At 31.2% G+C, this 24,977-nt stretch overlaps 1 protein-coding gene across 1 annotated transcript in view; it reads right to left on the bottom strand.

The window, feature by feature from the left end:
• The window catches only part of LOC145304470 (sestrin-2-like), a 53,020-nt gene that overhangs the window by 9,397 nt on the left and 18,646 nt on the right, over positions 1-24,977 (bottom strand). The window contains exons 3-12 of the mRNA XM_080146352.1: positions 15,452-15,559; positions 14,566-14,657; positions 12,240-12,302; positions 11,854-11,937; positions 11,340-11,408; positions 10,088-10,176; positions 9,644-9,785; positions 8,286-8,409; positions 4,273-4,373; positions 3,640-3,748 (exon numbers count right to left, since the gene is read on the bottom strand). Coding sequence (XP_080002478.1) covers positions 3,640-3,748; positions 4,273-4,373; positions 8,286-8,409; positions 9,644-9,785; positions 10,088-10,176; positions 11,340-11,408; positions 11,854-11,937; positions 12,240-12,302; positions 14,566-14,657; positions 15,452-15,559 — 981 coding nt within the window. The remainder of the gene's footprint in view (positions 1-3,639; positions 3,749-4,272; positions 4,374-8,285; positions 8,410-9,643; positions 9,786-10,087; positions 10,177-11,339; positions 11,409-11,853; positions 11,938-12,239; positions 12,303-14,565; positions 14,658-15,451; positions 15,560-24,977) is intronic.

Below are 24,977 nucleotides of genomic sequence, written 5' to 3'. Positions count from 1 at the left end.
AAGCCAAGACATGCTAGGTGTTTCTAATAAACTTATGAAAAAAATCATTGAAAATATTGCTATTCCTCTCACTCACATTATAAATTTATCCTTACAGTCAGGCAACATTCCAAATGAGCTCAAAATAGCCAAAGTTTTGCCAATTTTCAAACTTAAAACAAAAGAATCGGATCTATTAAGTAACATGTCTAATTATAGACCAATAAGTCTTTTGCCAATCTTCTCAAAAATTCTTGAAAAAATAGTTGCAAATAAACTTACTGCATATCTTGATGAAAATAACCTTATTTACAAACATCAATATGGCTTTCAGAAAAAAAAGTCAACCATACAGCCCATTTTTCATCTAATAAATGAAATTGTAAAGAATAGTAATGATAAAAAGTATACAGTTGGAGTCTTTTGTGATTTACAAAAAGCTTTTGATTGCTGTTCTCATAGAATCTTGCTGGACAAACTTTCTAAGCTTGGAATCAATGGTACAGAATTGACATGGTTTAAAAATTACTTAGCAAATAGACAACAATTTGTTTACATCAACAATGAAAAGTCTGATATGAAATATATTAACAAAGGTGTACCTCAAGGTTCTATTTTAGGACCCTTACTATTTTTAATTTATATCAATGACTTAGCTAAATGTACTACTCTATTTACATTACTTTTTGCTGATGATACCAGTTTTTTAATTTCGGGTAAAAACCTTCATGATATTATTGATATTCTTAATATTGAATTAAGAAAAATAACTTATTGGTTTAGAACTAATGAGTTAAGCCTACATCCATCAAAAACTAAATTTATGATATTTACAAAAGATGAATCAACAATTGACTTTGATAGCATTAGTATTAATCTTGATCACAATAATGATAACCAAAATGATCCAAATTTGGTACACAAACTTTCATATGTCAACTCAAGGAGTGAAACTCCTGCAATTAAATTTCTAGGTGTTTATCTAGATCCTAAATTAAACTTTAAATATCATATTGATATGATAAATAAAAAGATTTCACGCTCATTATTTGCTATAAATGCTGCAAAACATATTATTGGTGGAAAAGCATTGCAAACTCTATACAATTCACTTGTCCATAGCCATCTTACATATTGTGCCCCAATTTGGGGAAGTGCAGCAGCATCAACTCTTGATAAAATTGTAAAACAGCAAAAAAAAGCACTGAGAATAATCACCAACTCAAAATATAATGCACATACTACAATTTTATTTAAAAATTTAGAAATTCTTCCTGTAACTCAACAAATTGTCTATTCTAAATTACAATTTATGTTTGATTATGTTAATCATAGGCTTCCATGTTCTTTTGATAACTTATGGATTAGAAATAGCACAAGAACAACAAGAGTCCTTAGAAATAATCAACAGTACAATGTTCCATTTGTTAGACTTGAGACATTTAAAAAATTCCCTTACTCTGATCTACCAAAGTTATGGAATGAAATCATTATTCCTAATACTAATCCTAATCCTGAAAATGAAAATGATAATAATAATGACGAGGTTATTTATACTTTTAGCACAGTTATGTCAAGAAAACAATTTTGTATGAAACTCAAAGATTTTTTGTTGGAAAAACTTAATTTTATTTGTAATAGAGAAAACTGTTCTGAGTGCATAAACAGATCTTGAAAATTGATTTCATAAAAAACCTAGTGATTTTTTAAGTAGGGGGGGGGGGGGGTTGTCTTTTGGCGGGGAGGGGAGTGTTGTTTTTTGGCAGGGAGGGGAGGGTTGAATATAGGGCAAAGCTCAAAGTGGCATTCTATAAAAAAATATTATTTTGAATTGAGAAATTTCTGTTTTTTTTTTGAAAAATAATACAATGACAAAGGCTTGAAGTATTGCTTTTTTTCCCTTTTTATGTTTTTTTTCTTTCTCCTTTTTTTTTATAAAAACTTTACTTATTAATCTTCAATGATATTTTAAAACTTGAAATATGGTATTAAAATTATATACAACAATGATCTATCTTATTATTTTTCCTTTTTATTCTCTTTACTTTCATATTAATTTTGTTTTTTTTTTTCTCTAAATTCCTTCATATATTTTTTTTTTTCATTTTTCTTATTATTTACTGATTTCTCTAACATAATATAAATGTTTATTTGTGTTTTTTTTTTTTACTTTTTTTTACCATCCTCACAACTCAATTTAACTAAATTAAAGTTTCAATTTTCCCTTTCACATTTAATTTGTTTTATATTCTTTTTTTTCTTTTCGTCTTCTTTAAAAAGGGGCTTCAGGAATCAAATACACTATCCCCATTTTGGTCAAGATAGTACTCCTGTAGCTCCTGGTGCATATCCTGAAAATTTTACTTCTTTTCCACCAATTTATATTTAGTTAATAATTAATCTCTTAGTATATATTATTTTATTTTGTATGAGACTAAACATCATAATGTAAACTCTAAATTGTCGATAGATAGCAGCAATTTAGAGTATTGTATGTGCTATCTCCTAAGCTAGGGGGTACCTGGCAGCACCAAATAAACATTATTATTATTATTATTATCATAATATAATGCGGTTCTACTTCTGGACAAAAATTTCCTTGTATACTTTGATATTATCAAAAAGAATAGTCATGTTGTTTATCTTTCGTAGACCATAAAATTAAATTATCAAAATTTGAACAAATTACTTTATTATCTTGATAATTCAAAAATTTTTCTACTGTTTTGAGTCATATCTTATTTCAAGTAGCCCAGCTACTCTAGCAGTTGATTATGTCCGTACGTTCAACGCCAAAAGATCACAGAGAATATGTTTTCTACAATCTTAACGCCATTCTCTTTTGTAAATCTATAAGTAGCACCACTTCTTAAAGTCTTTGTTTTCTATCTTTAAAAGCAGGGATGTGGACCCGTTTGATTTTATTTGCGGCCGGCTTCTACCTTAAATAAAAAACTCTAAAAAAAATTTCCAAATCTATTTTTTACTTTTGAAGAAAGTTTAATTTTTGAGAAAAATGGACTTGAAACACTTAAAAGGGTTTCCAAATTATAAAATTTAAACATTAAGTTTAATCAAGGTATAAAAAATCAAGATATACCCGCTCCGCATCCCTGTTTAAAAGTAAGTAGGTATTGTTTTCAAGATTTTTATTTTGACATAAATTAAGACAGGTAACATTTCACGGTGCAAAATTAGAAAGATAATGTGCAAATTATCTAGATTTTGCAAAAGAATTCTACCTAGCAGGAAAAGTTGTTGACCTTTTAGTGATAAAAATAATACACCAAAAACTGCAAAGCAAAACAAATCATACAATAGAAAAAAACTAATATACAACAAATCAGTTGCGGAGACGGCAAAAAACGGCTCTGGCTCCGGGTTAGCTAAAAAAAAAATTAATAAGAATTATAATTTGGTAACTCTGTTGTGCCGTGTGCAAATGCCCCTTTTAAATTTTTCAAGTTTATTTTTATAAAAAAAATTAACCTTTAAAACCTTCAATAATCAAAAATAGACTTGGCAAAAAAATATGTTGAGTTTTTCTTGATTTTAGGTCGGAGCCGTTATTTTCACAAGCGGCTCCGCGTAGCCGGAGCCACAAAAAAATTAAACAGCTCCGGATCGCTGACTAAAAGTGAAATAAATGATAAAATTCCTGATATGTGGAGGGGGAAGGAATTCTGAATTTAGATCTCCACGATTTGGAGCAGGAGCTAGCTCTGCACTGGTTAGCTTCACACGCTCAAATCTTGCCTCCAACTCTTGACTACAATAATAAGGATTATTAACAAATCATTTTCTATTAGAATTTAGGATCATGGAAAGAAAACGAAGTTGCGGGTTTCGTCTTTTTTTCATTGCAGCTTATGATAGGTTGTTTTAAGTTAGGTTAGCTAAATGTTAATGATTGCCCCGCAGGGTTAGGAAATAGGCCCCAGATGGTTAGAGCCCCCCCCCCCCACACTTTGCAGGGGCTAGAAATAGGAGAAAAGCTACTGTGAAAATACAAAGAAACCCGCAACTTCGTTTTCTTTCCATGATCCAGAATCTATACAAATAATAGGCGTACCTATCTACTAAATTAGATAAAAACAATATTGTGTAGAGGTATTACTTATTTTTTGATCAAATAACCCTAAAGATGAATGGAGTTTTAAGACCAAATATATCGTAGCTTAGAAGAGTCTAGAATTCCCTTAATTTATTATTGTATATGAGAAGTCTTTAAATACGGGAAATAAGTTGCGTTAAAAGAAACAAAAGTCGTCTTTTTTTGGTGAAACTACCCACCTATCAGCCTCAGGTTCGGCGCGAAGCTCCTCCATTTTTTGTACAAGAGTGTCCACCAAGTCTGTGACTGGAGACCCAGAACTGGAGTTAGCTCCATCAACCTTAATAAAAAGTTTATTGAAAACAATAGGGTAAAGCGGGGCGATCTCGGTTTTGAGGTGAAGTCGGTATTATTTTGACCACCTTCATTAAATGACATTTTTCTCCATGTTCTAATCGACTGACAGAAAAAAACATAAAATTAAATTGCCTACAAAAAAGTATAAAATGAAATTTTTGTGAGATGAATTTTTAGGGTACTTATTGGGTCTTAAAGTCGGACGACAAAAAAATTTTTTTCGATTTTTTTGCTTCGGTCGGAAAAACGGTAAGTTGGACAAAAACTGGTAAGAGCTAGAGCTTAGACGTCTTCAGGGGACTTATTAAGAATCTAATAGGCTATCCATTTCCGTTTAAAACTTTAAAAAAGCTTGTATAGTTTTTTCCTAAATCGACTAAAAGTGAAGCGGGGCGAATTCGGTTTTTTCACTTTTTATACTAACTTTTTCAATTTTATATAAAAAAGTGAAATTTTCGAGAAAAAAAGTCAAATTTCTCGTACTTTAAAAAAAAATATTTTTTTTTGTAGAAAAAATTGTCCGATCTTCATAATTTTTTTGTGAATGCTCTTTATTACATTTAGCAACTTTAACCTTTGGGGCATGCTGTAATTAAATCAATATGTCATAGGTTTTTTGAAGCTGGAAAATCGACCACAGATTTTGCCAAACTTTTCTCTTTTTTTCAACTTGATTTTTTTAGGAAATTTTGCTAATAGAACTAATTTTTTTTTTGGCCAAATCTATTCAAAATTGCCTGAATTTTAAGGATCAGGCCTGTAAAGTCATAAAAAGTTATTTTTCCTAGTAGTATTTTTATGTTTTTTATCAAAAAAATTTTCGAAAAAAAAAGTCAAATTTCGCGTACTTCGGAAAAATTATTTTTTTTTGTAGAAAAAATTGACCTATCTTAATAAAAAATTTTGTGCATACTCTTTATTACATTTAGCAACTTTTACCTTTTGGGCATGCTGTAATAAAATCAATACGTCATCGATTTTTCAAAGCTTGAAATGAAAATGCCCTACCGACTTCGCCTCAAGGCGGGGCGAAGTCGGTGCCGTTTTAGAGATCAATTTTGACAAACTTCCCAAAGTCCTAGGTTTACGTCCTTTTAGGACCTGATCGACTTTTCCGAGATCTTTCTACTGGTCTTGGTCCCATTTAAAAAAATAATTTTTACGATTTGCAGGTTCAAAAACCGAAAAAAAGACCGAGTTCGCCCCGCTTTACCCTAGGTAGGTAAATAATTCGAATCACTGAAAGAAAACGAAGTAACGGGTTTCGTCGCATTTTCACAGTAGCTTTACTCCTAATTAAATTCTAACACTTGCGGGAAGCTCTAACCCTGCGGGACAATCATTGATATTTACCTAACCTAAAATAACCTATCAAAAGTAACTGTAAAAATACGAAAATACCAGCTACTTTTTTCTTTTCATGATCCAATAATTTCAATAGGTTGAAATAGCTTAATAAATACATCTTGTTAAATTAAAAATAATCTTATCAAACTACACCATTGCATTTAATGATTAATAACGGTTTTAGTTTATGAATGCTACACAAAAAACTTCATATCCTTTTTAAGTGGAACAATAGAAGGGGAAGCGGTTAAATCACTCTGGTGATGAAAAATTCTCTTTCCTCTCCTACAATTTTTTTCAAATTTTACTATAAAAAAAATCAATTTTATAAATCATTACTTACCATAAACATCTAACTTTAAAACCAAACAAACTGCTTTTGAAAATATTCTTTGTGTAGTTCCAAAATTATACAACAAAAGATTCTCACCATTAAGATTACACACCCTAAAAAATACGCGCTTCAAAACACAGAGGCCCTTTTCTTTACACAAAGATACAATCCATTGGCTGCGCCCCTACCAGAATATTCTTAGGCAGAACCTTAAACTCATATTTAGTTCTCTTTACTACTTTTACAATGTCAATCTATAAAATTTGTATGTTTATAAAACTTGTAATTAAATAAGTATAGCTCTCAAGCAAAACATAACAACACAACTTCCCAGCAAAATATAAAGACATTACTATAAAGCTTCACTTCAAAGTTTAATCTTTAATTTAAGCCCACAGTTGTTTAAAGAATACACCCATGCTTTTTAACGTATCTTTTAGACAACAAGATTTTTCAACAAAGAAATGAGTCACAGCTCCTAGTAAAGCCAATACTTCTTTGTACACCTTTTTACAAAACTTCTATTTTTTAGTTAAATTTTCTTTTATCTAATAATCAAAATAAAAACTTTTTACTTTACTAAAAATTCATTTTATATATTATTAGAAAAACCCCATGTTTCATGATTGTAAAAACAACAATTAAACATTTTTTGTTGTTATTTAAAATTCATAAAGTTTAGTCATATAATTGTTAGTAAACCACTAATGTATGTAATCTTATAAAAGCCATACCTAACTAAAACATAGCCATCCTTGTTAAAAAGTTAAACAACAAAGCACACTTATAGCTTTTAGAGCTCTCCCCACCTCTTTCCCTTTTGAGCCAACACCTAAACAATTTTATATAAAAAGGCAAATTTCTTTCTAAAAAGTTAGTTCAGTCCTACAGCACAAGCTGGTTCCACGACAAACGTAAGAGTCCCAAACGTCAGAGTGGAAAAACATCAGAGTGGACAAACGCAAGAGTCCCAAACGTCAGAGTGGGACAAACGTCAGAGTGGGACAAACGTCAGAGTGGACAAACGCAGGATTTTTGGGACAAACGTCAGAGTGGACATTTTATAAGTAAAACGTATGAGTCTCGATTTTATAATCATTAAAGCGCTGCGGCTAGGTAGGCCAGGGTGCTGAGTGCTGCAGCCAGAGTCATTTTCTTTATGATTAGGTTAGGTTAGGTTATAGGCTAGGGGGCCTAGCGCCCGCGGCTAGGCAGGCTAGGGGGCCGAGCGCTGCGGCTAGGTAGGCCAGGGTGCTGAGTGCTGCAGCCAGAGTCATTTTCTTTATGATTAGGTTAGGTTAGGTTATAGGCTAGGGGGCCGAGCGCCCGCGGCTAGGCAGGCTAGGGGGCCTAACTGTCTATTTTTTGTCATATAATTAAAATAGCATAGACTCTGATGTTTTACTTAAGCAATGTCCACTCTGACGTTTGTCCCACTCTGACGTTTGTCCCACTCTGACGTTTGGGACTCTTGCGTTTGGGACTCTTGCGTTTGGGACTCTTGCGTTTGTCCACTCTGACGTTTGGGACTCTTACGTTTGGGGTAGGACCCACAAGCTGATACCAACTGCTCCCCCCAGTCTCCCATAGGTATGGCAGACCGGGTAATTGGTAATGTCTGAATTACATATCTGTGGCAGATATACTATAAAACTGCCACAGGTATCTATGAAGGATATTATCAATTCCCTAGTCAAGTTTAATATTAATGAATGTTACTATTTTACCATATTATTATTATATAAATAGTTATTCTTTATTTTTACAATACACTTTTCATCTCTTAAACTTTTTCTTTATAGTTTTAATTACAATACCCCGAAGCGTGGTACTATATTATTAGTAGGGTCAATTATTACTATTCATAAGCTTAAGTGTCTACACTTTACCAACTTTGCGAATACACTCTTTACTCTGTTTGTCAGTCCTTCTAAATTACCTCTAACGTTTTTTTTCCTCACATAGCTAAATGTACATAATTGGTTAACACTCTATTTCCTCATCACGTGGACCCTGTGCCGACTTTCAATTGAATCTTTGAATATCAACCAATAGCATCGGAAATATTAACACTGCCAAGTCGCTACTAAAGAGCAGAAAGCAATTTGCTAGCAGACAAAAAAGATTCCAAACACTGGATCTAGATGGTTGTCTGGGGTAAACATCTATTCTTATACATTTATTATATCCTTAATAGTTTTTAATGTGACCTACCTTAATGGGTGCCGAGCAGTCATACGGGGCATGTTTACCCCCCGCACCAGCTTCCTCCGCCGCTGTGCATGAGTCTATACTTGACAGCGAGGCAGAACTGTTTTTTCTCCGCCTCTTTTCTTTGCTGAAATAAAATATTCTGTTGATTGTCATTTTTGTAGTAAACCCAGAGAGGTAAAAGACATTAGAATGTAAATTGTACAGAAACCGAAAATTTTGTAACAATGTTATATTATTCATTGGTGGATTTTAAACTTTTTAACCAATAATTTAAATCTAAAAAAGGTTTTTTTTTGTTATTTCTTATAGGGTATGTTACGTACATCAATTTAACAACTATTGTCTTATCCCTTTATATCCCAGGAGCAAACCTATAAAGTTTACTCGAATTAATTTATCTACATTAAAAACCTATTTTAACATTGATTTTAGGGTGAAAAAGTTCAAACGTTTCTAGAAACAATTTTAAGACATAAAATATTACACTGTTACGGATTTTTTCATTCTTGTTTTATTAGAGGTCCAAATAATATAGTTATGACGTTGAAAATTATTTTACAACTTTGACTTTGAAATGAATCTAATTCATTTTATTACAATGCCATGAGTTTTAATATTTATGATATTATTAAAACAATAAGTTTTGCTTTATACTCAAAAATATTATTTATGAGATATTCCAAAAAAGACAATTTATTTTTTTTGAAAGTGAAGCTTCTCTAAAAATACAGTCTGTCCATAATGATTCCAAATATTTAAAAACTTATAAAAGTCAACAAAATTTTACTCGAAATTTCAAATCAAATGGCCTTTAAATTAAAATGGAAACAAATAATTTAAAGAAACAGTTGATCTTTTTATTGTTATGCTACCTATGAAAATAACCGTCCTTGTATAAAGTATTCAATGGCTTTACGCAATAATATAAAAAAAATGGCAATGATAGCAAATATTGGTAATTAATTATCATAATCTGGACATAACTGATTTTTAATGCTTTAATTTATGTATATTTTTGTAAAGTACACTTATAAGAGTACTTCCTACTAAGTTCTGTAAATATTCAGGAATCTTCAAGGATAATACAGTGGACGATAAATTAATGAACGTCCCCAATAATAATAGACAAAAAGAAAAGAAAATTCAATACAAGTTTTCAAAGTTTTTGAGCCAACAAATAGCAAAACGTGTACATAAAACTTTGGGTACCAGTGTAATTTACATCCAAAGTCCCCTCTCTCGGGCAATATTTCTAATCCTTCTTCTGTTTGCCTTTCATTTCAATTCAAAGACGACATCTTGAGAATTTCCCGCAATTTTTTTCTAATTTCGCGCGCTTTTTTTCTTTGAATGTTTACCTTAAAGATCTCTCCAGAGTGCCTCTTGAAGGGCTGGTACAATCAAATGGTCGTGATGACTGGTTTCCATTACTGGTTGGGGAAATGGGGGAGGGTAGGTTGTCTGCTTTCTTACTTCCATTCTCAACACTTACACAACTCTCTAAACAATATGGTAAGGGATTGGTTAATGGCGAATAATAAGTTATTTGTCGCATTGTATTATAGAAAGTTTTCCGCGGATAGTCAAATGAAAATTAAAGGACAAGTCCATTTTATATTTTGTAGAAAACACGATTCAATACGGATAAAGTTTGAGTAATTCTAGGGGTTTTAGATACAAGATACAGAAAAAGAACATTAAAAATAAATATTCATCATTTCTTTCCCTTCTAGGTTTAGAACAAAGTTTTTAAATCTTTTTATACTTAAAATAGGGAAACAACAATGGAAAAAAATGTTTACCTATGAAAGAAGAAAAGGCATGGAAGTGTGCCATAAGCACAATAGCATAAACAAGCTCTGATAAGCTCCAGTTATCCTTAGAACCAGACCTAGAATATTACAAAGTATTAACAAAGCTCCAGTTATCTTTAGAACCAGACCTAGAATATTAACAAAGCTCCAGTTATCCTTAGAACCAGACCTAGAATATTTCAAATTATTAACAAAGCTCCTGTTATCCTTAGAACCAGACGTAGAATATTACAGAGTATTAAAAAAGCTCCAGTTATCCTTAGAACCAGACGCAGAATATTACAAATTATTAACAAAGCTCCAGTTATCCTTAGAACCAGACCAAGAATATTACAAATTTTTAACTAAGCTTGAATTATCTTTAGAACTAGATCTAGAATATTACAAAATATTTATAAAGTTCCAGTTATCTTTAGAACTAGACTTAGAATATTACAGATTATTAACAAAGCTCTAGTTATCCCCAGAACCAGACCTAGAATATTACAGAGTATTAACAAAGCTCGAATTATCTTTAGAACTAGACCTAGAAAATTACAATTATTAACAAAGCTCCAATTATGTTTAGAATCAGACCCATATATTACACTTGGCTAGAAATGTCGCGTAAAGGCTCATACAAGATTAGTTTAACTGAAAACTGATACCTTTGGAAATGAAAAAAAAGATTAATGTCATCTCATGTAAAAACTTAAACAACCAGAATTTGTTTTCTGGAACTTTCATGAAAGAAAATTGAAAATCCGAAAAAAGGCGAAGATATGCAACATTTCGTTTAAATAGGGACACATACATCCAGCAATAAGGTATTTCAAAAAAAGCGAAATAAATCTAAAATTACATTTGGGGGGCAGATAAAAAGATCGTCAATTCTACTAAGTGTTGCCCACCCCCCAACGACAGCTGAAAATCACATATAGGTTTCGTGATTTTTACCCAATTAATTTCGTTGCTGGTAAAAGCTGCATCCAACTGCTTACGGAAGTAGGGCACTATTAAAAACTATGATCCTTCCCCCCCCCCCCCCCCAAATAAAACTTAATAGTTATTTCTCACATCGTATTATAAACAGCTTTTCACGGATATAAAATGTACAACTAAAAGATTAAGATTAATATCAGTCTTGGGGCTAAAAAAAACTGGCTTTTATCTTATGATTGTACATTATTATATTCAAAGAAAACTGGATATAATCCACTGGATATTAATCGGTTTCGAATGAATAAGAGAAAAATGGTACCTGGTAATTTTCTCAATATGTGCTGGTGTAATTGTCCAGGGTTGGTGAGCCAATACTTGATTTATTGTCCTATAAAGATTAAAATTTTTAAAAGTAATAATTTTATATAAAAAAAAATCTATTATATAGTCCATTTTTGGAAACTTTACTTAACTTAAAGAATGTTATTTATGGCTATTTTATGTCTAAAAGTAATGGGATGAACCCCTACCCCCCGCACCCCCTACCAATCCCTAAAATGTAAATGCTACATGGTAGAAGCGTAGCCACTGGTATCTTCTAAAAAGTTTCAAAAGGTCAAAAGGTCCTTTTTGTTTAACTTTCTGAATTTTAAATATTTACAGTGTTTTATATTTGCCAACCAAGTTGGAATTAATGTTTCTACTCCCCCCCCTCCCTCTTTTCTCTTAAATTCTTTTTAAAATTTTGTGGGGGTGAGGGGGGTATGGAAAATATACCCCCGTACTATTTATCTAACTTTTGATAGCTAGAAATAAAGGTAATTTTATCTTACCCCAATTTTTGAAGTTTTGTGTTGGCCGCGGATAAACCTGTTTCAGCCCAATCCGCACATCCTCCGGCGGATAGAAACTCAGATCTAGATAGATGGATATATTGAAAGAATGATGTAAAGAGAGATAAATATATTTATGGAACCATGTTATTAGATGAGTTTACTTATGAATTATCATGTCAAATTCAACTTAAAAAAATTCAACCTTCAATATAGATCCGCAATCCTACCTATTGCAACTTTTGTCTTAAAGTTAAAACTAGATATACTAATAGGTTAGACCTGTTTAATTATGAGCCAAAACTTTTTATTGTCTTTAGTATCACACAACATACAGCAGACGTTACATTTTCCACTGGTGAGTGCTGAAGGTTTAGAGTTAATACCTGTGATATGAAACTAGGGATTCACAGTTGTGTTGACTGGCGGATATCATGGCAACAAAATGTCTAAAATATTTTTTTATCATTGGAATATTTTGTCAAATTAACAGGCCTAAAAGAAGATAAAAAGACTCATTTGCATTCATTACAAAATTAACCATCTTCGCGCGTTTTTAGCTGTGTAATTCCAATTTAGTTCGGTTATTTTCAACGGATCAAACTCTTTTCTAATGTCAAACGACCAAAATTATGTTGAAATTAATGGTGAATATTCCCTCATAACTACTTAGTTCTATGTTTACCTGACTGGTATAGATAGAGGAACATCTCCACGTAATAATGATGAATATTCTCTCATAACTACTTAGTCCTATGTTTACCTGACTGGTATAGATAGAGGAACATCTCCCCGTAATAATTATGAATATTCCCTCATAACTACTTAGTCCTATGTTTACCTGACTGGTATAGATAGAGGAACATCTCCACGAATAATGATGAATGCACCCTCATAACTACTTAGTCCTATGTTTACCTGACTGGTATAGATAGAGGAACATCTCCACGAATAATGATGAATGCACCCTCATAACTACTTATTCCTATGTTTACCTGACTGGTATAGATAGAGGAACATCTCCACGTAATAATGATGAATGCGCCCTCATAACTACTTAGTCCTATGTTTACCTGACTGGTATAGATAGAGGAATATCTCCACGTAATAATGATGAATATTCTCTCATAACTACTTAGTCCTATGTTTACCTGACTGGTATAGATAGAGGAACATCTCCACGTAATAATAATGAATATTCTCTCATAATTACTTAGTCCTATGTTTACCTGACTGGTATAGATAGAGGAACATCTCCACGTAATAATGATGAATGCACCCTCATAATTTCTTAGTCCTATGTTTACCTGACTGGTATAGATAGAGGAACATCTCCACGTAATAATGATGAATATTCCATCATAACTACTTAGTCCTATGTTTACCTGACTGGTATAGATAGAGGAACATCTCCACGTAATAATGATGAATATTCCATCATAACTACTTAGTCCTATGTTTACCTGACTGGTATAGATAGAGGAACATCTCCACGTAATAATGATGAATATTCCATCATAACTACTTAGTCCTATGTTTACCTTACTGGTATAGATAGAGGAACATCTCCACGTAATAATAATGAATATTCCCTCATAACTACTTAGTCCTATGTTTACCTGACTGGTATAGATAGAGGAACATCTCCCCGTAATAATGATGAATGCACCCTCATAATTACTTAGTCCTATGTTTACCTGACTGGTATAGATAGAGGAACATCTCCACGTAATAATGATGAATATTCCATCATAACTACTTAGTCCTATGTTTACCTTACTGGTATAGATAGAGGAACATCTCCACGTAATAATAATGAATATTCCCTCATAACTACTTAGTCCTATGTTTACCTGACTGGTATAGATAGAGGAACATCTCCACGTAATAATGATGAATATTCCACCATAACTACTTAGTCCTTTGTTTACCTGACTGGTATAGATAGAGGAACATCTCCACGTAATAATAATGAACATTACCCTCATAACTACTTAGTCCTATGTTTACCTGACTGGTATAGATAGAGGAACATCTCCACGTAATAATAATGAATATTCCATCATAACTACTTAGTCCTATGTTTACCTGACTGGTATAGATAGAGGAACATCTCCACGTAATAATGATGCATGCGCCCTCATAACTACTTAGTCCTATGTTTACCTGACTGGTATAGATAGAGGAACATCTCCACGTAATAATAATGAATATTCCATCATAACTACTTAGTCCTATGTTTACCTGACTGGTATAGATAGAGGAACATCTCCACGTAATAATGATAAATATTCTCTCATAACTACTTAGTCCTATGTTTACCTTACTGGTATAGATAGAGGAACATCTCCACGTAATAATGATGAATATTCCCTCATAACTACTTAGTCCTATGTTTACCTGACTGGTATAGATAGAGGAACATCTCCACGTAATAATGATAAATATTCTCTCATAACTACTTAGTCCTATGTTTACCTTACTGGTATAGATAGAGGAACATTTCCACGTAATAATGATGAATATTCCCTCATAACTACTTAGTCCTATGTTTACCTGACTGGTATAGATAGAGGAACATCTCCACGTTATAATGATGAATGCGCCCTCATAACTACTTAGTCCTATGTTTACCTTACTGGTATAGATAGAGGAACATCTCCACGTAATAATAATGAATATTCTCTCATAACTACTTAGTCCTATGTTTACCTGACTGGTATAGATAGAGGAACATCTCCACGAAGTAATGATGAATGCGCCTTCATAAATGAGGCCATGTAAGATTCATGCTCTCCTAACACCTACAAAAATTAAGAGTGATAAAACAATGGTCGAAAAATTAATGAAAATTACAAAATATGAGAGAAAAAAATAACTCCTTTTGTAGATTATAATAAGTTGAAAAGTTGAACCGCTGGAAATGTTATCTGATTTTTGATTTTCAATAAAGCTCTCATAATAGATATTTCTTATTGTATTAAAAGTTACTTTTTTTCTTCAAAGCAGTTTGAACTCAACAAAACATTTGATGGTATTTCGTCAAAAAATTACTTAAATTTCAGAATTATTTTCATAGAAACCATGGTAAAACTCGCAACATTGTAGTTCACGCAATAAAAAACATTGTATCATATTTTTGACCCATAAATCTTGGAAAAAGTTGAACTTGCAGACAAATATGACAATTAAAAATGATGTAGTGTCTTTAACACATTTTTGCAAGCAAAGCTTTTCGTTATTTCAGGAGAGTCTTCTGTTAGTCAGCAACTACGTTGTTTGTGTATAATTACAAAGCATAGACAACCAACTCTTTAATTTCAAAAATAATCTAAAACCAGAGGTGAATTCTTAAAAAACTTTCCCACTAAAATCAGTGAGGCAAACTAAAAATTTAGAGAGGATAATATTGCCTCACTAAAATTTTAGTGGGGCAAAAGTTTTTTCAAGAATTCACCTCAGGACTTATCAAAAGGTTCACTGCGTTTCCCTTCATCTTTCGGAAAAAGACACACAACTAGACGGATAAACATCCTGTTACTTTTAAAAGAGTTATTAATATTTGTTAGCGCAACTACTCTACAAAAATTTATTTTACCTCTAGAACAGACTGAAAATTCTTGTGTTCAAAGAGAGTTTGAAATTCTCCCAGATCCATGTCGGTGTCGTAATCCTTGTCTTCTAAGGAATTCGAACTTGATAATACCTGAAAATAATTTAATTAGTCAACCCTTAATTTTCAGTTTTAGTTTTAAATTTTTTTTTTTTTGGGGGGGGGATATTTTTTCCAGGGTCGATTTCCTCTGGGGGGCTGTTGGTACTTTTCCCTAAAATTGTTCCAAACCTTCCCTAGACCTAAAAGAAACTTCCCTTTTAAGTAGAACCAAATAAGTACAGAGCGGTTCGTAAGATCCTTCGCTACACACACAGACAGACATCCTAATGTATTTTATATAAGCAGGTAAAGATTTCTTTTTATCAAGATAACACTTATATTAATCAAAATTAAATTTAAAAATAAAACTAAAAACAAAAACGAACGTACCTAGTACAAACTGTATAGTACGTATAAAATTAAATTTATTTAGTGTATAATTCACTATCGGGCTTAATCTAGAAGTTCAGGGACAAAGATAGAAATTGAGAATAGTTATTTCTCGCATCGTATTATAAACGGCTTTCCGTGGATATAGAATGTACAATTATAAGATTAAAACTAGTTCGAATGAATACGAGAAAAACAATTGATAGAATTAAGCTTTGTAGATAGCATGTTAGGTAGGGAGAAGACAATGGACTTTAATTTTGATTGGTTATCTCCAAATAGCAGTGTTCAAACATTTTATTCAATAATTTTTATCAACAGTCGGGTAATTTTGTTTTTAATCATTAGGGATGTATTGCATATAATATATTATCTTAGTCCTTATGATCCCTGGTAACATGATAGTTGAAATGTATCCCCAATGATGATAAACATTATATCACCCCTTCTGTAGATTATTGGTTGAAAAGTTTAAACACTAATAGTTTTGGAAAAAAAATTAAAATTGAATTAATTAACATATCCAAAGTTTTAAGCCAACGAATAAAATATTGTGTATAGAAAAGTAATTTCAGGGAACCTCCTCAATGCATCCCCTAACACTAAAGTCAACCCGCGACCGTGGCTCAACATGTAGCGCATCCGCTCGTCGTCGGAAAGGTGATAGGTTCGAATCTCGGACCGACACTTTATGTCAGATGGTCGACATAAATAGTTAGATTAGGGGGAATGCCTTGGCCCAAAACAGGCTCAACCCATTACTATGCACAGTTAGGACTTTTCAGACAAAGGTCGTGCAATCAAAGGGTTGATTGTCTGATGGGTGTTAATACCCAAGGGATTGAGCTCGTTACATTGCAATTTAAAATGCAGAGTATGTTGAAAGGTGACGTGGAGAGGACTTGAACCTAAAGCGTCACAACGCCCATAGAGTAAAAAAGTCAACACACCCAATAACAATTTAAATTCTAAGAATATTTGTTCTAATCCTATAGACATTTATTAATGATTTACATTGATGTAATATCCTCAATTTATTATTTTTCCTTAATTTGTTGCGAATATAATATTATTATTTAACACATTTTTTTCTATTAAATGTTTTTATTATTTCAATAGCAAAGATATTCTTCAATTAGTGTATTTCCCTAGTAATCTCAAAACGCGTAAGTAAGCAATTAACATTTTTTTTGGCTTACTTAAATGTGCCATTGTGCCATTTTTGTGGTAAATTACTTATAAGCCATAAAGAATACTAATTGCTTACTTATATCAGCATTCTACAACAATTTGGTCTTACTTGTGAGATAAAAGAGGGTGGAGTAAATAAATACTCAGTCATTTACAGTAAAAGTGGCTTATATAAGTTGAAGTGAAGAAAAAGAAGGAGGAGTAATAATTAATCCCTTCCTTCCTGTAAGCAGTTTATGAAAAAAAGAGAAGATTTGGCTGATATAAGCCAAATAAGCAACAAATGTGATTGATTGCTTATAAGTAATTTATCCAAAAATTGCATGATTTGGTATATAAGCCAAATAAGCATTTATTGTGATTGATTGCTTGTAAGTAATTTATCAACAAATTGGATGATTTGGTATATAAGCCAAATAAGCATTTATTGTGATTGATTGCTTATAAGTAATCTATCAAAAAATTGTATGATTTGGTATATAAGCCAAATAAGCATTTATTGTGATTGACTGCTTGTAAGTAATTTATGAAAAAATAGCATGATTTGGTATATAAGCCAAATAAGCAATCATTTTCATTGATTGCTTATAAGTAATTTATGAAAAAATAGCATGATTTGGTATATAAGCCAAATAAGCAATCATTTTCATTGATTGCTTGTAAGTAATCTATCAAAAAATTGCATGATTTGGTATATAAGCCAAATAAGCATTTATTGTGATTGATTACTTATAAGTAATTTATCAAAAAATTGCATGATTTGGTATATAAGCCAAATAAGCAATCATTTTCATTGATTCCTTGTAATTAATTTATTAAAAAATTGTATGATTTAGTATATAAGCCAAATAAGCATTTATTGTGATTGATTGCTTATAAGTAATCTATCAAAAAATTGCATGATTTGGTATATAAGCCAAATAAGCATTTATTGTGATTGATTGCTTATAAGTAATATATCAAAAAATTACATGATTTGGTATAAAAGCAAAATGAGCATTTATTGTGATTGATTGTTATAAGTAATCTATCAATAAATTGCATGATTTGGTATATAAGCCAAATAAGCATTTATTGTTATTGATTACTTATAAGTAATTTATTAAAAAATTAGATGATTTAGTATATAAGCAAAATAAGCATTTATTGTGATTGACTGCTTGTAAGTAATTTATGAAAAAATAGCATGATTTGGTATATAAGCCAAATAAGCAATTGTTGTGATTGATTGCTTATAAGTAATTTATGAAAAAATAGCATAATTTGGTATATAAGCCAAATAAGTAATAATTTTCATTGATTGCTTATAAGTAGTTTATGAAAAAATAGCATGATATGGTTTGTAAGCCAAATAAGCAATAACTTTCATTAATTACTTATAAGTTATTTATAAAAAAAATTGCTTTATTTGGTATATAAGCCAAATAAGCCCATTGTCCCCTTCATTCCTGGTAGCAAAGGTAAAATTAAAACATGGATATTTAAATGTAAGATATATAAATAGATTGATAGATAGTTAGATAATTAGATAGATAGATAGAGAGAGAGAAAGAGAAAGTGAAAAAGAGAGGGACATTGATTGAGAGGGAGAGAGATCAAGAGAGTGTGTGTGATAGAGAGAGAGAGAGAATTTGAGAAATAATAAAATAATAAAAGAGAAAGATAGATAGATATTTTGCTCTTCTATAAATAGATAGAAAGAAAGTAAAATTTCCTTATATGGATGTAACTGAATGTCTATTTGTTTGCCAGTACCTTAAGATCTCGCTTACTACTATTTCTCCTTTACAGTGACACTTTTTATGGTTCCTGGGAAAGTTTATAACTATTTCAAAAGAGGGTACAAACACCCAACTAAGAAAATTGCCCCAGAAAAATTAACTCCCACCAATTTTTTTTGTTCGTCTTCAGAAATCTTGCTTACCACTGAAGCAATTATTTGGCCATTTTTCCCCTACTCTTTATTTTTTTGTAAAATTATAAAAAAAATCCATCAATTGAAATTCTTCTGGACTAAAACCAGTTAGAAATAAAATTGTTTTTAGAAAACATGAAATTTAACTAATTTAATTACTTATAAGCAATCAATCATAATAAATGCTCATTTGGCTTCTATACTAAATCATGGAATTTTTGGACAAAATACTTATAAGCAATCAATGAAAACTATTGCTTATTTGGCCTAAATACCAAATCATGCCATTTTTTCATTAATTACTTATAAGTAATCAATGAAATGTATTGCTTATTTGGCATATATCAGCTAAATTTTTCTTTTTTTCATAAACTGCTTCCAGGAAGGAAGGAATTAACACCTATATTTTATATAAGCATGTACTACTAGAGGATAATTTAGTATTTTGGTAACATAAAATGCTTTGTTTAATTAAAAAATTATTTCTGCTCTTTACCTGGATAACCCTGCATTTTTGCTTGCATCCTGTGCCTGCCTGGATGAAGATATTAAAAAAATTCCAACTCTCAATTATGTGTTATACCTGTGTTTAAAAACTCACTCAGCTACACACGAAGAAAATGAGAGAAAAAAACGGAAAGGGCTGTCCTGAATGCCCCTCCCCCCTAACCATTAAGGGTCAAGAAGCATAATTAACTATAAATCATCCAAGCTTTTTAACTATTTTATATTTTTCCTCATATCTTTGGTGTTTATGGTCCAATTTTCAAAATTGTTGTAGTTAAGAATATCAAAATTAAATTATGAAATTCCTTCCACAATTATAAGTACTTTTAAGAAATCAATAAAAATTATTGCATTTTATATAACAAATCATGCAATTTTTTTATAAGTTACTTATAAGTAATCAATGAAAATTATTGCTTATTTGGCTTATATACCAAATCATGCAATTTTTTTTATTAATAACTTATAAGTAATCAATGAAAAATGTTGCTTATTTGGCTTATATACCAAATAAAGCAATTTTTTTTATAAATAACTTATAAGTAATTAATGAAAGTTATTGCTTATTTGGCTTACAAACCACATCATGCTATTTTTTCATAAACTTCTTATAAGCAATCAATGAAAATTATTACTTATTTGGCTAATATACCAAATTATGCTATTTTTTCATAAATTACTTATAAGCAATCAATCACAACAAATGCTTATTTGGCTTATATACCAAATTATGCTATTTTTTCATAAATAACTTATAAGCAATCAATCACAATAAATGCTTATTTTGCTTATATACCAAATCATGCAATTTTTTGATAAATTACTTACAAGCAATCAATCACAATAAATGCTTATTTGGCTTATATACCAAATCATGGAATTTTTTGATAGATAACTTATAAGCAATCAATCTCATTTATTGCTTATTTGGCTTATATACCAAATAATGCAATTTTTTGATAGAATACTTATAAGCAATCTATCACATTTATTACTTATTTGGCTTATATACCAAATCATCCAATTTTTTGATAAATTAGTTACAAGCAATCAATCACAATAAATGCTTATTTGGCTTATGTACCAAATCATCCAATTTTTTGATAAATTACTTACAAGCAATCAATCACATTTGTTGCTTATTTGGCTTATATCAGCCAAATCTTCTCTTTTTTTCATAAACTGCTTACAGGAAGGAAGGGATTAATTATTACTCCTCCTTCTTTTTCTTCACTTCAACTTATATAAGCCACTTTTACTGTAAATGACTGAGTATTTATTTACTCCACCCTCTTTTAACTCACATGTATTGTTGATATATAAAGTAGTAAGTTTTTTATGTCTGTAGAAAATAACCTCAATAACAGCTGAACCTATAAAATTATCTTTTACGGTGAACCTTCCATTAGGTCCTGAGATGGTTTTAGGCTTTTTTATTTTTATTCCTTATAACAAAGTAACAGGATCTTTGTATATATGTATGTCTGTCTGTACCAAAGGATTGATCCAACTGCTGAACCAATATGTTTCTCCTATAGATGGAAGCTTCCTATAGGTCCTAAGATGGTTTTAGGCTATTTTATTTTTATTCCTTATAATAAAGTAACAGTACCTTTGTCTGTATGTCTGTCTGTTTTGTACCTAAGGATCTTGCTAACTGCTGAACCAATATGGTTCTCCTATACACAGAAGCTTCCTACAGGTCCTTAGATGGTTTTAGGCTATTTTTTTTTATTCATTCCATATAATAAAGTAACAGTACCTTTGTCTGTATGTCTGTCTCTCTTTACCTTAGGATCTTGATAACTGCTGAACCAATATGGTTCTCCTATACACTTATAGGTTTAGAGGTTTTTTATGTGGCTTGTAAAGACCTTTCTGTAGACGCCTTAATAAGATTTCTCACCCAATCCTAGCCAATTTGGCTTTCAAAAGACAGACCCATCAAACATAGAGATATGACTGCTCTGTCTTAAAAAAAAGAACAGACCGTCTTGTGTACTTAAAATCTCGTAGATAAACCCCATGTTTAGAATTTTTGATGGGGCACGTCAATATCTTTCTATAGACACCTTAATCAGGTTTCTAACACAATCTTAGCCATTTTGATATCAAAAAGAAAGATCTATCACACATCAAGAACTGTAGAGACCTGTCATGTCGCTTATAATATTGCACTTTGTTGTCCCAGGAATCAGTATACAAAAATTCAGACCAATCGGATAATTAGGACACATACAAATTTGTAGAGTTGCTACGCTTTCTAACTTGTACCTAACTTCTACAGGAATCACCATACAAAGTTTGAAATCGATAGGACAATTTTAACATGCCTAAATTATTGAAAAAAGCTATCCGTTACGGACAGACGGACCGACCCTAATTATAGAAAAGCTTCATTTTTAAAACAGTAAATGAATTTAAAAATTAGAATTATTTATAGCATCGTATTATTGTTAGCTTTCTGCAGAAATTAGATTTAAAAATTTAAAAGTTTAAAACCAGTTTTGTTAGCTCTGAATGGTCGAAGGATCTGGCAAAGAAAACTGATTTTAATTTTATGGTTTTTATTTTAATGCTCGTGGAAAATTGTCTAGAATTTTTTAGTATGGATTAGAACCGGCTCTAATTCAGCTGTTTTTAATTGGTTTCGAAGCCATACTGGAAAAAATATTTTTGGTACTAGAGCATACTGAAAAAACATTATATCCTGTTTTCTATGAATATAAAAATGTACATAAGATTAAAACCAGTTTTGTTTACCCGTGCCTTTGGAATCTCGGGCTAACAAAACTGGTTTAAAATCACACAAAAAAAATGTAAAAAAAATTTAAAAATCAACATATTTCAATTGGACATACAAACTTTCTGTTCATAGAGTTGCTACGCTTCTTAAATAATACACAGGAATCACCACCTACAGTTTGAAATTGATAGGACAATTCTAAATCGACATAGTGTATGAACAGACGGACGCACAGACCCTTATCATAAACAAATAAGATTATTGAAATTACATCACCAAGCCGGGATTTGACATTATTATTGCATTGTATTATAGACAACTTTCAGTGTAAAGTAAAATCCTTATACTAAAGTAACAGAATGTTTGTTTGTCTGTGTGTCTGTCTGTGTGTATGTATCTTGCTAACCACTGAACTGATCAGGTTCTCCTTATCAGGGTAGATTCTCATGGTTTCTGGAAAGGTTTATAACTATTTTGGGGGAGGGTACAACCACCCTCCCAAGAGAAATGACAAAAAAATCAAAGTTTTAAAAAATATATGGGAGACTTCAACGTAATAAAAAGAGAATTATCGTAAAATAAAGAAGTAATGTAGAGACTTTAAACTGATTTTCAACCTATTTTTAAAACGAATATAAAAAATATACTATGACACCAGTAGAATCAGACTGCAGAGCCTAAATTTGAATTAAATCCCCAATAAACTTTTTTGGGGGGATTTAAATATTAATTTTTACTGTTGTTGTTCATTTTGACCGAAGCAAAAGGTTTTTTTTTTATTTGTTTTGCTTCATAAATATTGTATTCTGGTATAGAGTAAAATTAGGCCTTATGATTTTACTATAAAAATTCACTAAAAAGTTAATTCTTTATAATATATCAACGAATTAACATTAACATGTTTGTGTTCTCTCACTTATTTTAAAAACATAAAAATTGGCTGTAAAGGGTTAAATGACAACAAATGTTTATGCAATACAACAAATTTATTTTTGTCACATATACAAATGCGTTATAAAATAAGATTATTCAAACTTATTTTTTAAAATAATTTTAAAAAGAATGTATCTTTTATGTGTATGGTTTTCATTCTTTTCATTTTAATTAAATAAAAATTATTTAACTACATTGGAAATAAGTCACTTTGTATATATACCAGTATAAAACTTTGGGTACCAGTATACAACTTTGGGTACCAGTATAAAACATTGGGTACCAGTATAAAACTTTGGGTACAGTATAAAACTTTGGTTACCTCTATAAAACTTTGGATAAAACTTTGGGTTTAGTATAAACCCCCCCCCCCCCAACAGATTTTACCCTGGGGGTAAATTTTTTAGGGGGTGTAATTACCCCCCAAACAGATTTTGGGAGGGGGTATTCATCCTGTCTCCCAACAGATTCCAGGAGGTTTAATTGCAAATTTTACCCCATAGGTAAAAATTTTGGGTGGTAAAAAAATTTCCAGCACGCTTTGTGCGCAATTTGACCTCCCCCCCAAAATAAAAAAGCTTGAATGCCCTTGGGATTAATAACTACTCCTCCTCATTTTACTTCACTTCAACTGATATAAGCAACTTTTACTATAAATGTCTGAGGATTAATTTACTCCACCCACTTTTAACTCACAAGTAAGACCAAATTGTTGTAGATTGCTGACATAAGTAAGCATTTTATATTTATGTGGCTGATCAGTAATTTACCACAAAGATGGCACAATTAAATAAGCATTTTACTTATTTTTGCCTTCTTACACAGGAAGACATTACTAGGGATATCTATGATAAATAATTGAGCTCTTGTAATCGTTACTTATATCTTTCCACTAACGCCGTAATTGTGCGTCTTACGTGGATTCTACATATGACATCTTTTGTAGGGCGCTTGGAGTTCTAGAAAAAAGTATTTTTAGGGCAAGTCCTTAAAATAATTCCCAAGACTACTTTTATTGGATGAAAAGTTTTGAAACGCGTTTACGCCGCTTAAAATTGCCGCTATTGCCGTAACGAAGCATTGTAGGCAGGTGACACAGAATTTAACTTTGGCCAGGCTTGATCAGTTCTACAATTTAGTATTTTATGATGACACCCGTAAAACGACTCCTTCCATGAGTTTTGTTAGCACAAAAAGTGTAAATGTACATTAGCTTGAATGATAAATGCGATGGTTGCTTTAGTTTGTATATGCGCGTTTGTTTGTGTGTGTGTGTGAGTGTGTGTGAGTGAGTGTGCGCGGGTCAGACTTAGTTTATTTTTACCTGCCTAGAGTGAAGCATTGAATGAGTGTTAATGTTAAAAGTTATAAAAGTTTAAATTCAAAGCCTTGTATGTGAAAGCAAATATTATGTTAACAATGCTGTAAACATTTTAAAATTCGAATATTAAAGAATATTGTTTGAATTTTATTATGTTAATATTGCAATGTTGATAAAATCACACTTTAAAGAAATAAACCATAACAAACAAACAAATATCATGCATACTTGTGTATATATAAGGTAGGGGTATATATTATGACTAGTAAAATACTTTTAGTATGGCTTCGAAACCGATTAATATCCGCTGGATTAGAACCGGTTCTAAGACATACTAAAAAATCATTTATTGTATCGTATTATATCAAGTATTCTACGCATTTTTTTAAAAAATTTTTTTCTCTTACAATTTTATATTTTTAAATCCACGGAAAGCTGTTTTGTGTTTATAATACGATGCTATAAA

The sequence above is a fragment of the Acartia tonsa genome, chromosome 13 (assembly GCF_053477335.1).
Source record: "Acartia tonsa isolate MP-2025a chromosome 13, ASM5347733v1, whole genome shotgun sequence".
In the NCBI taxonomy this organism is placed as follows: Eukaryota; Metazoa; Arthropoda; class Copepoda; order Calanoida; family Acartiidae; genus Acartia; species Acartia tonsa.
The sequence above is the reverse complement of the archived record's forward strand: the minus strand, read 5'-3'. Positions and strand labels throughout refer to the sequence as shown.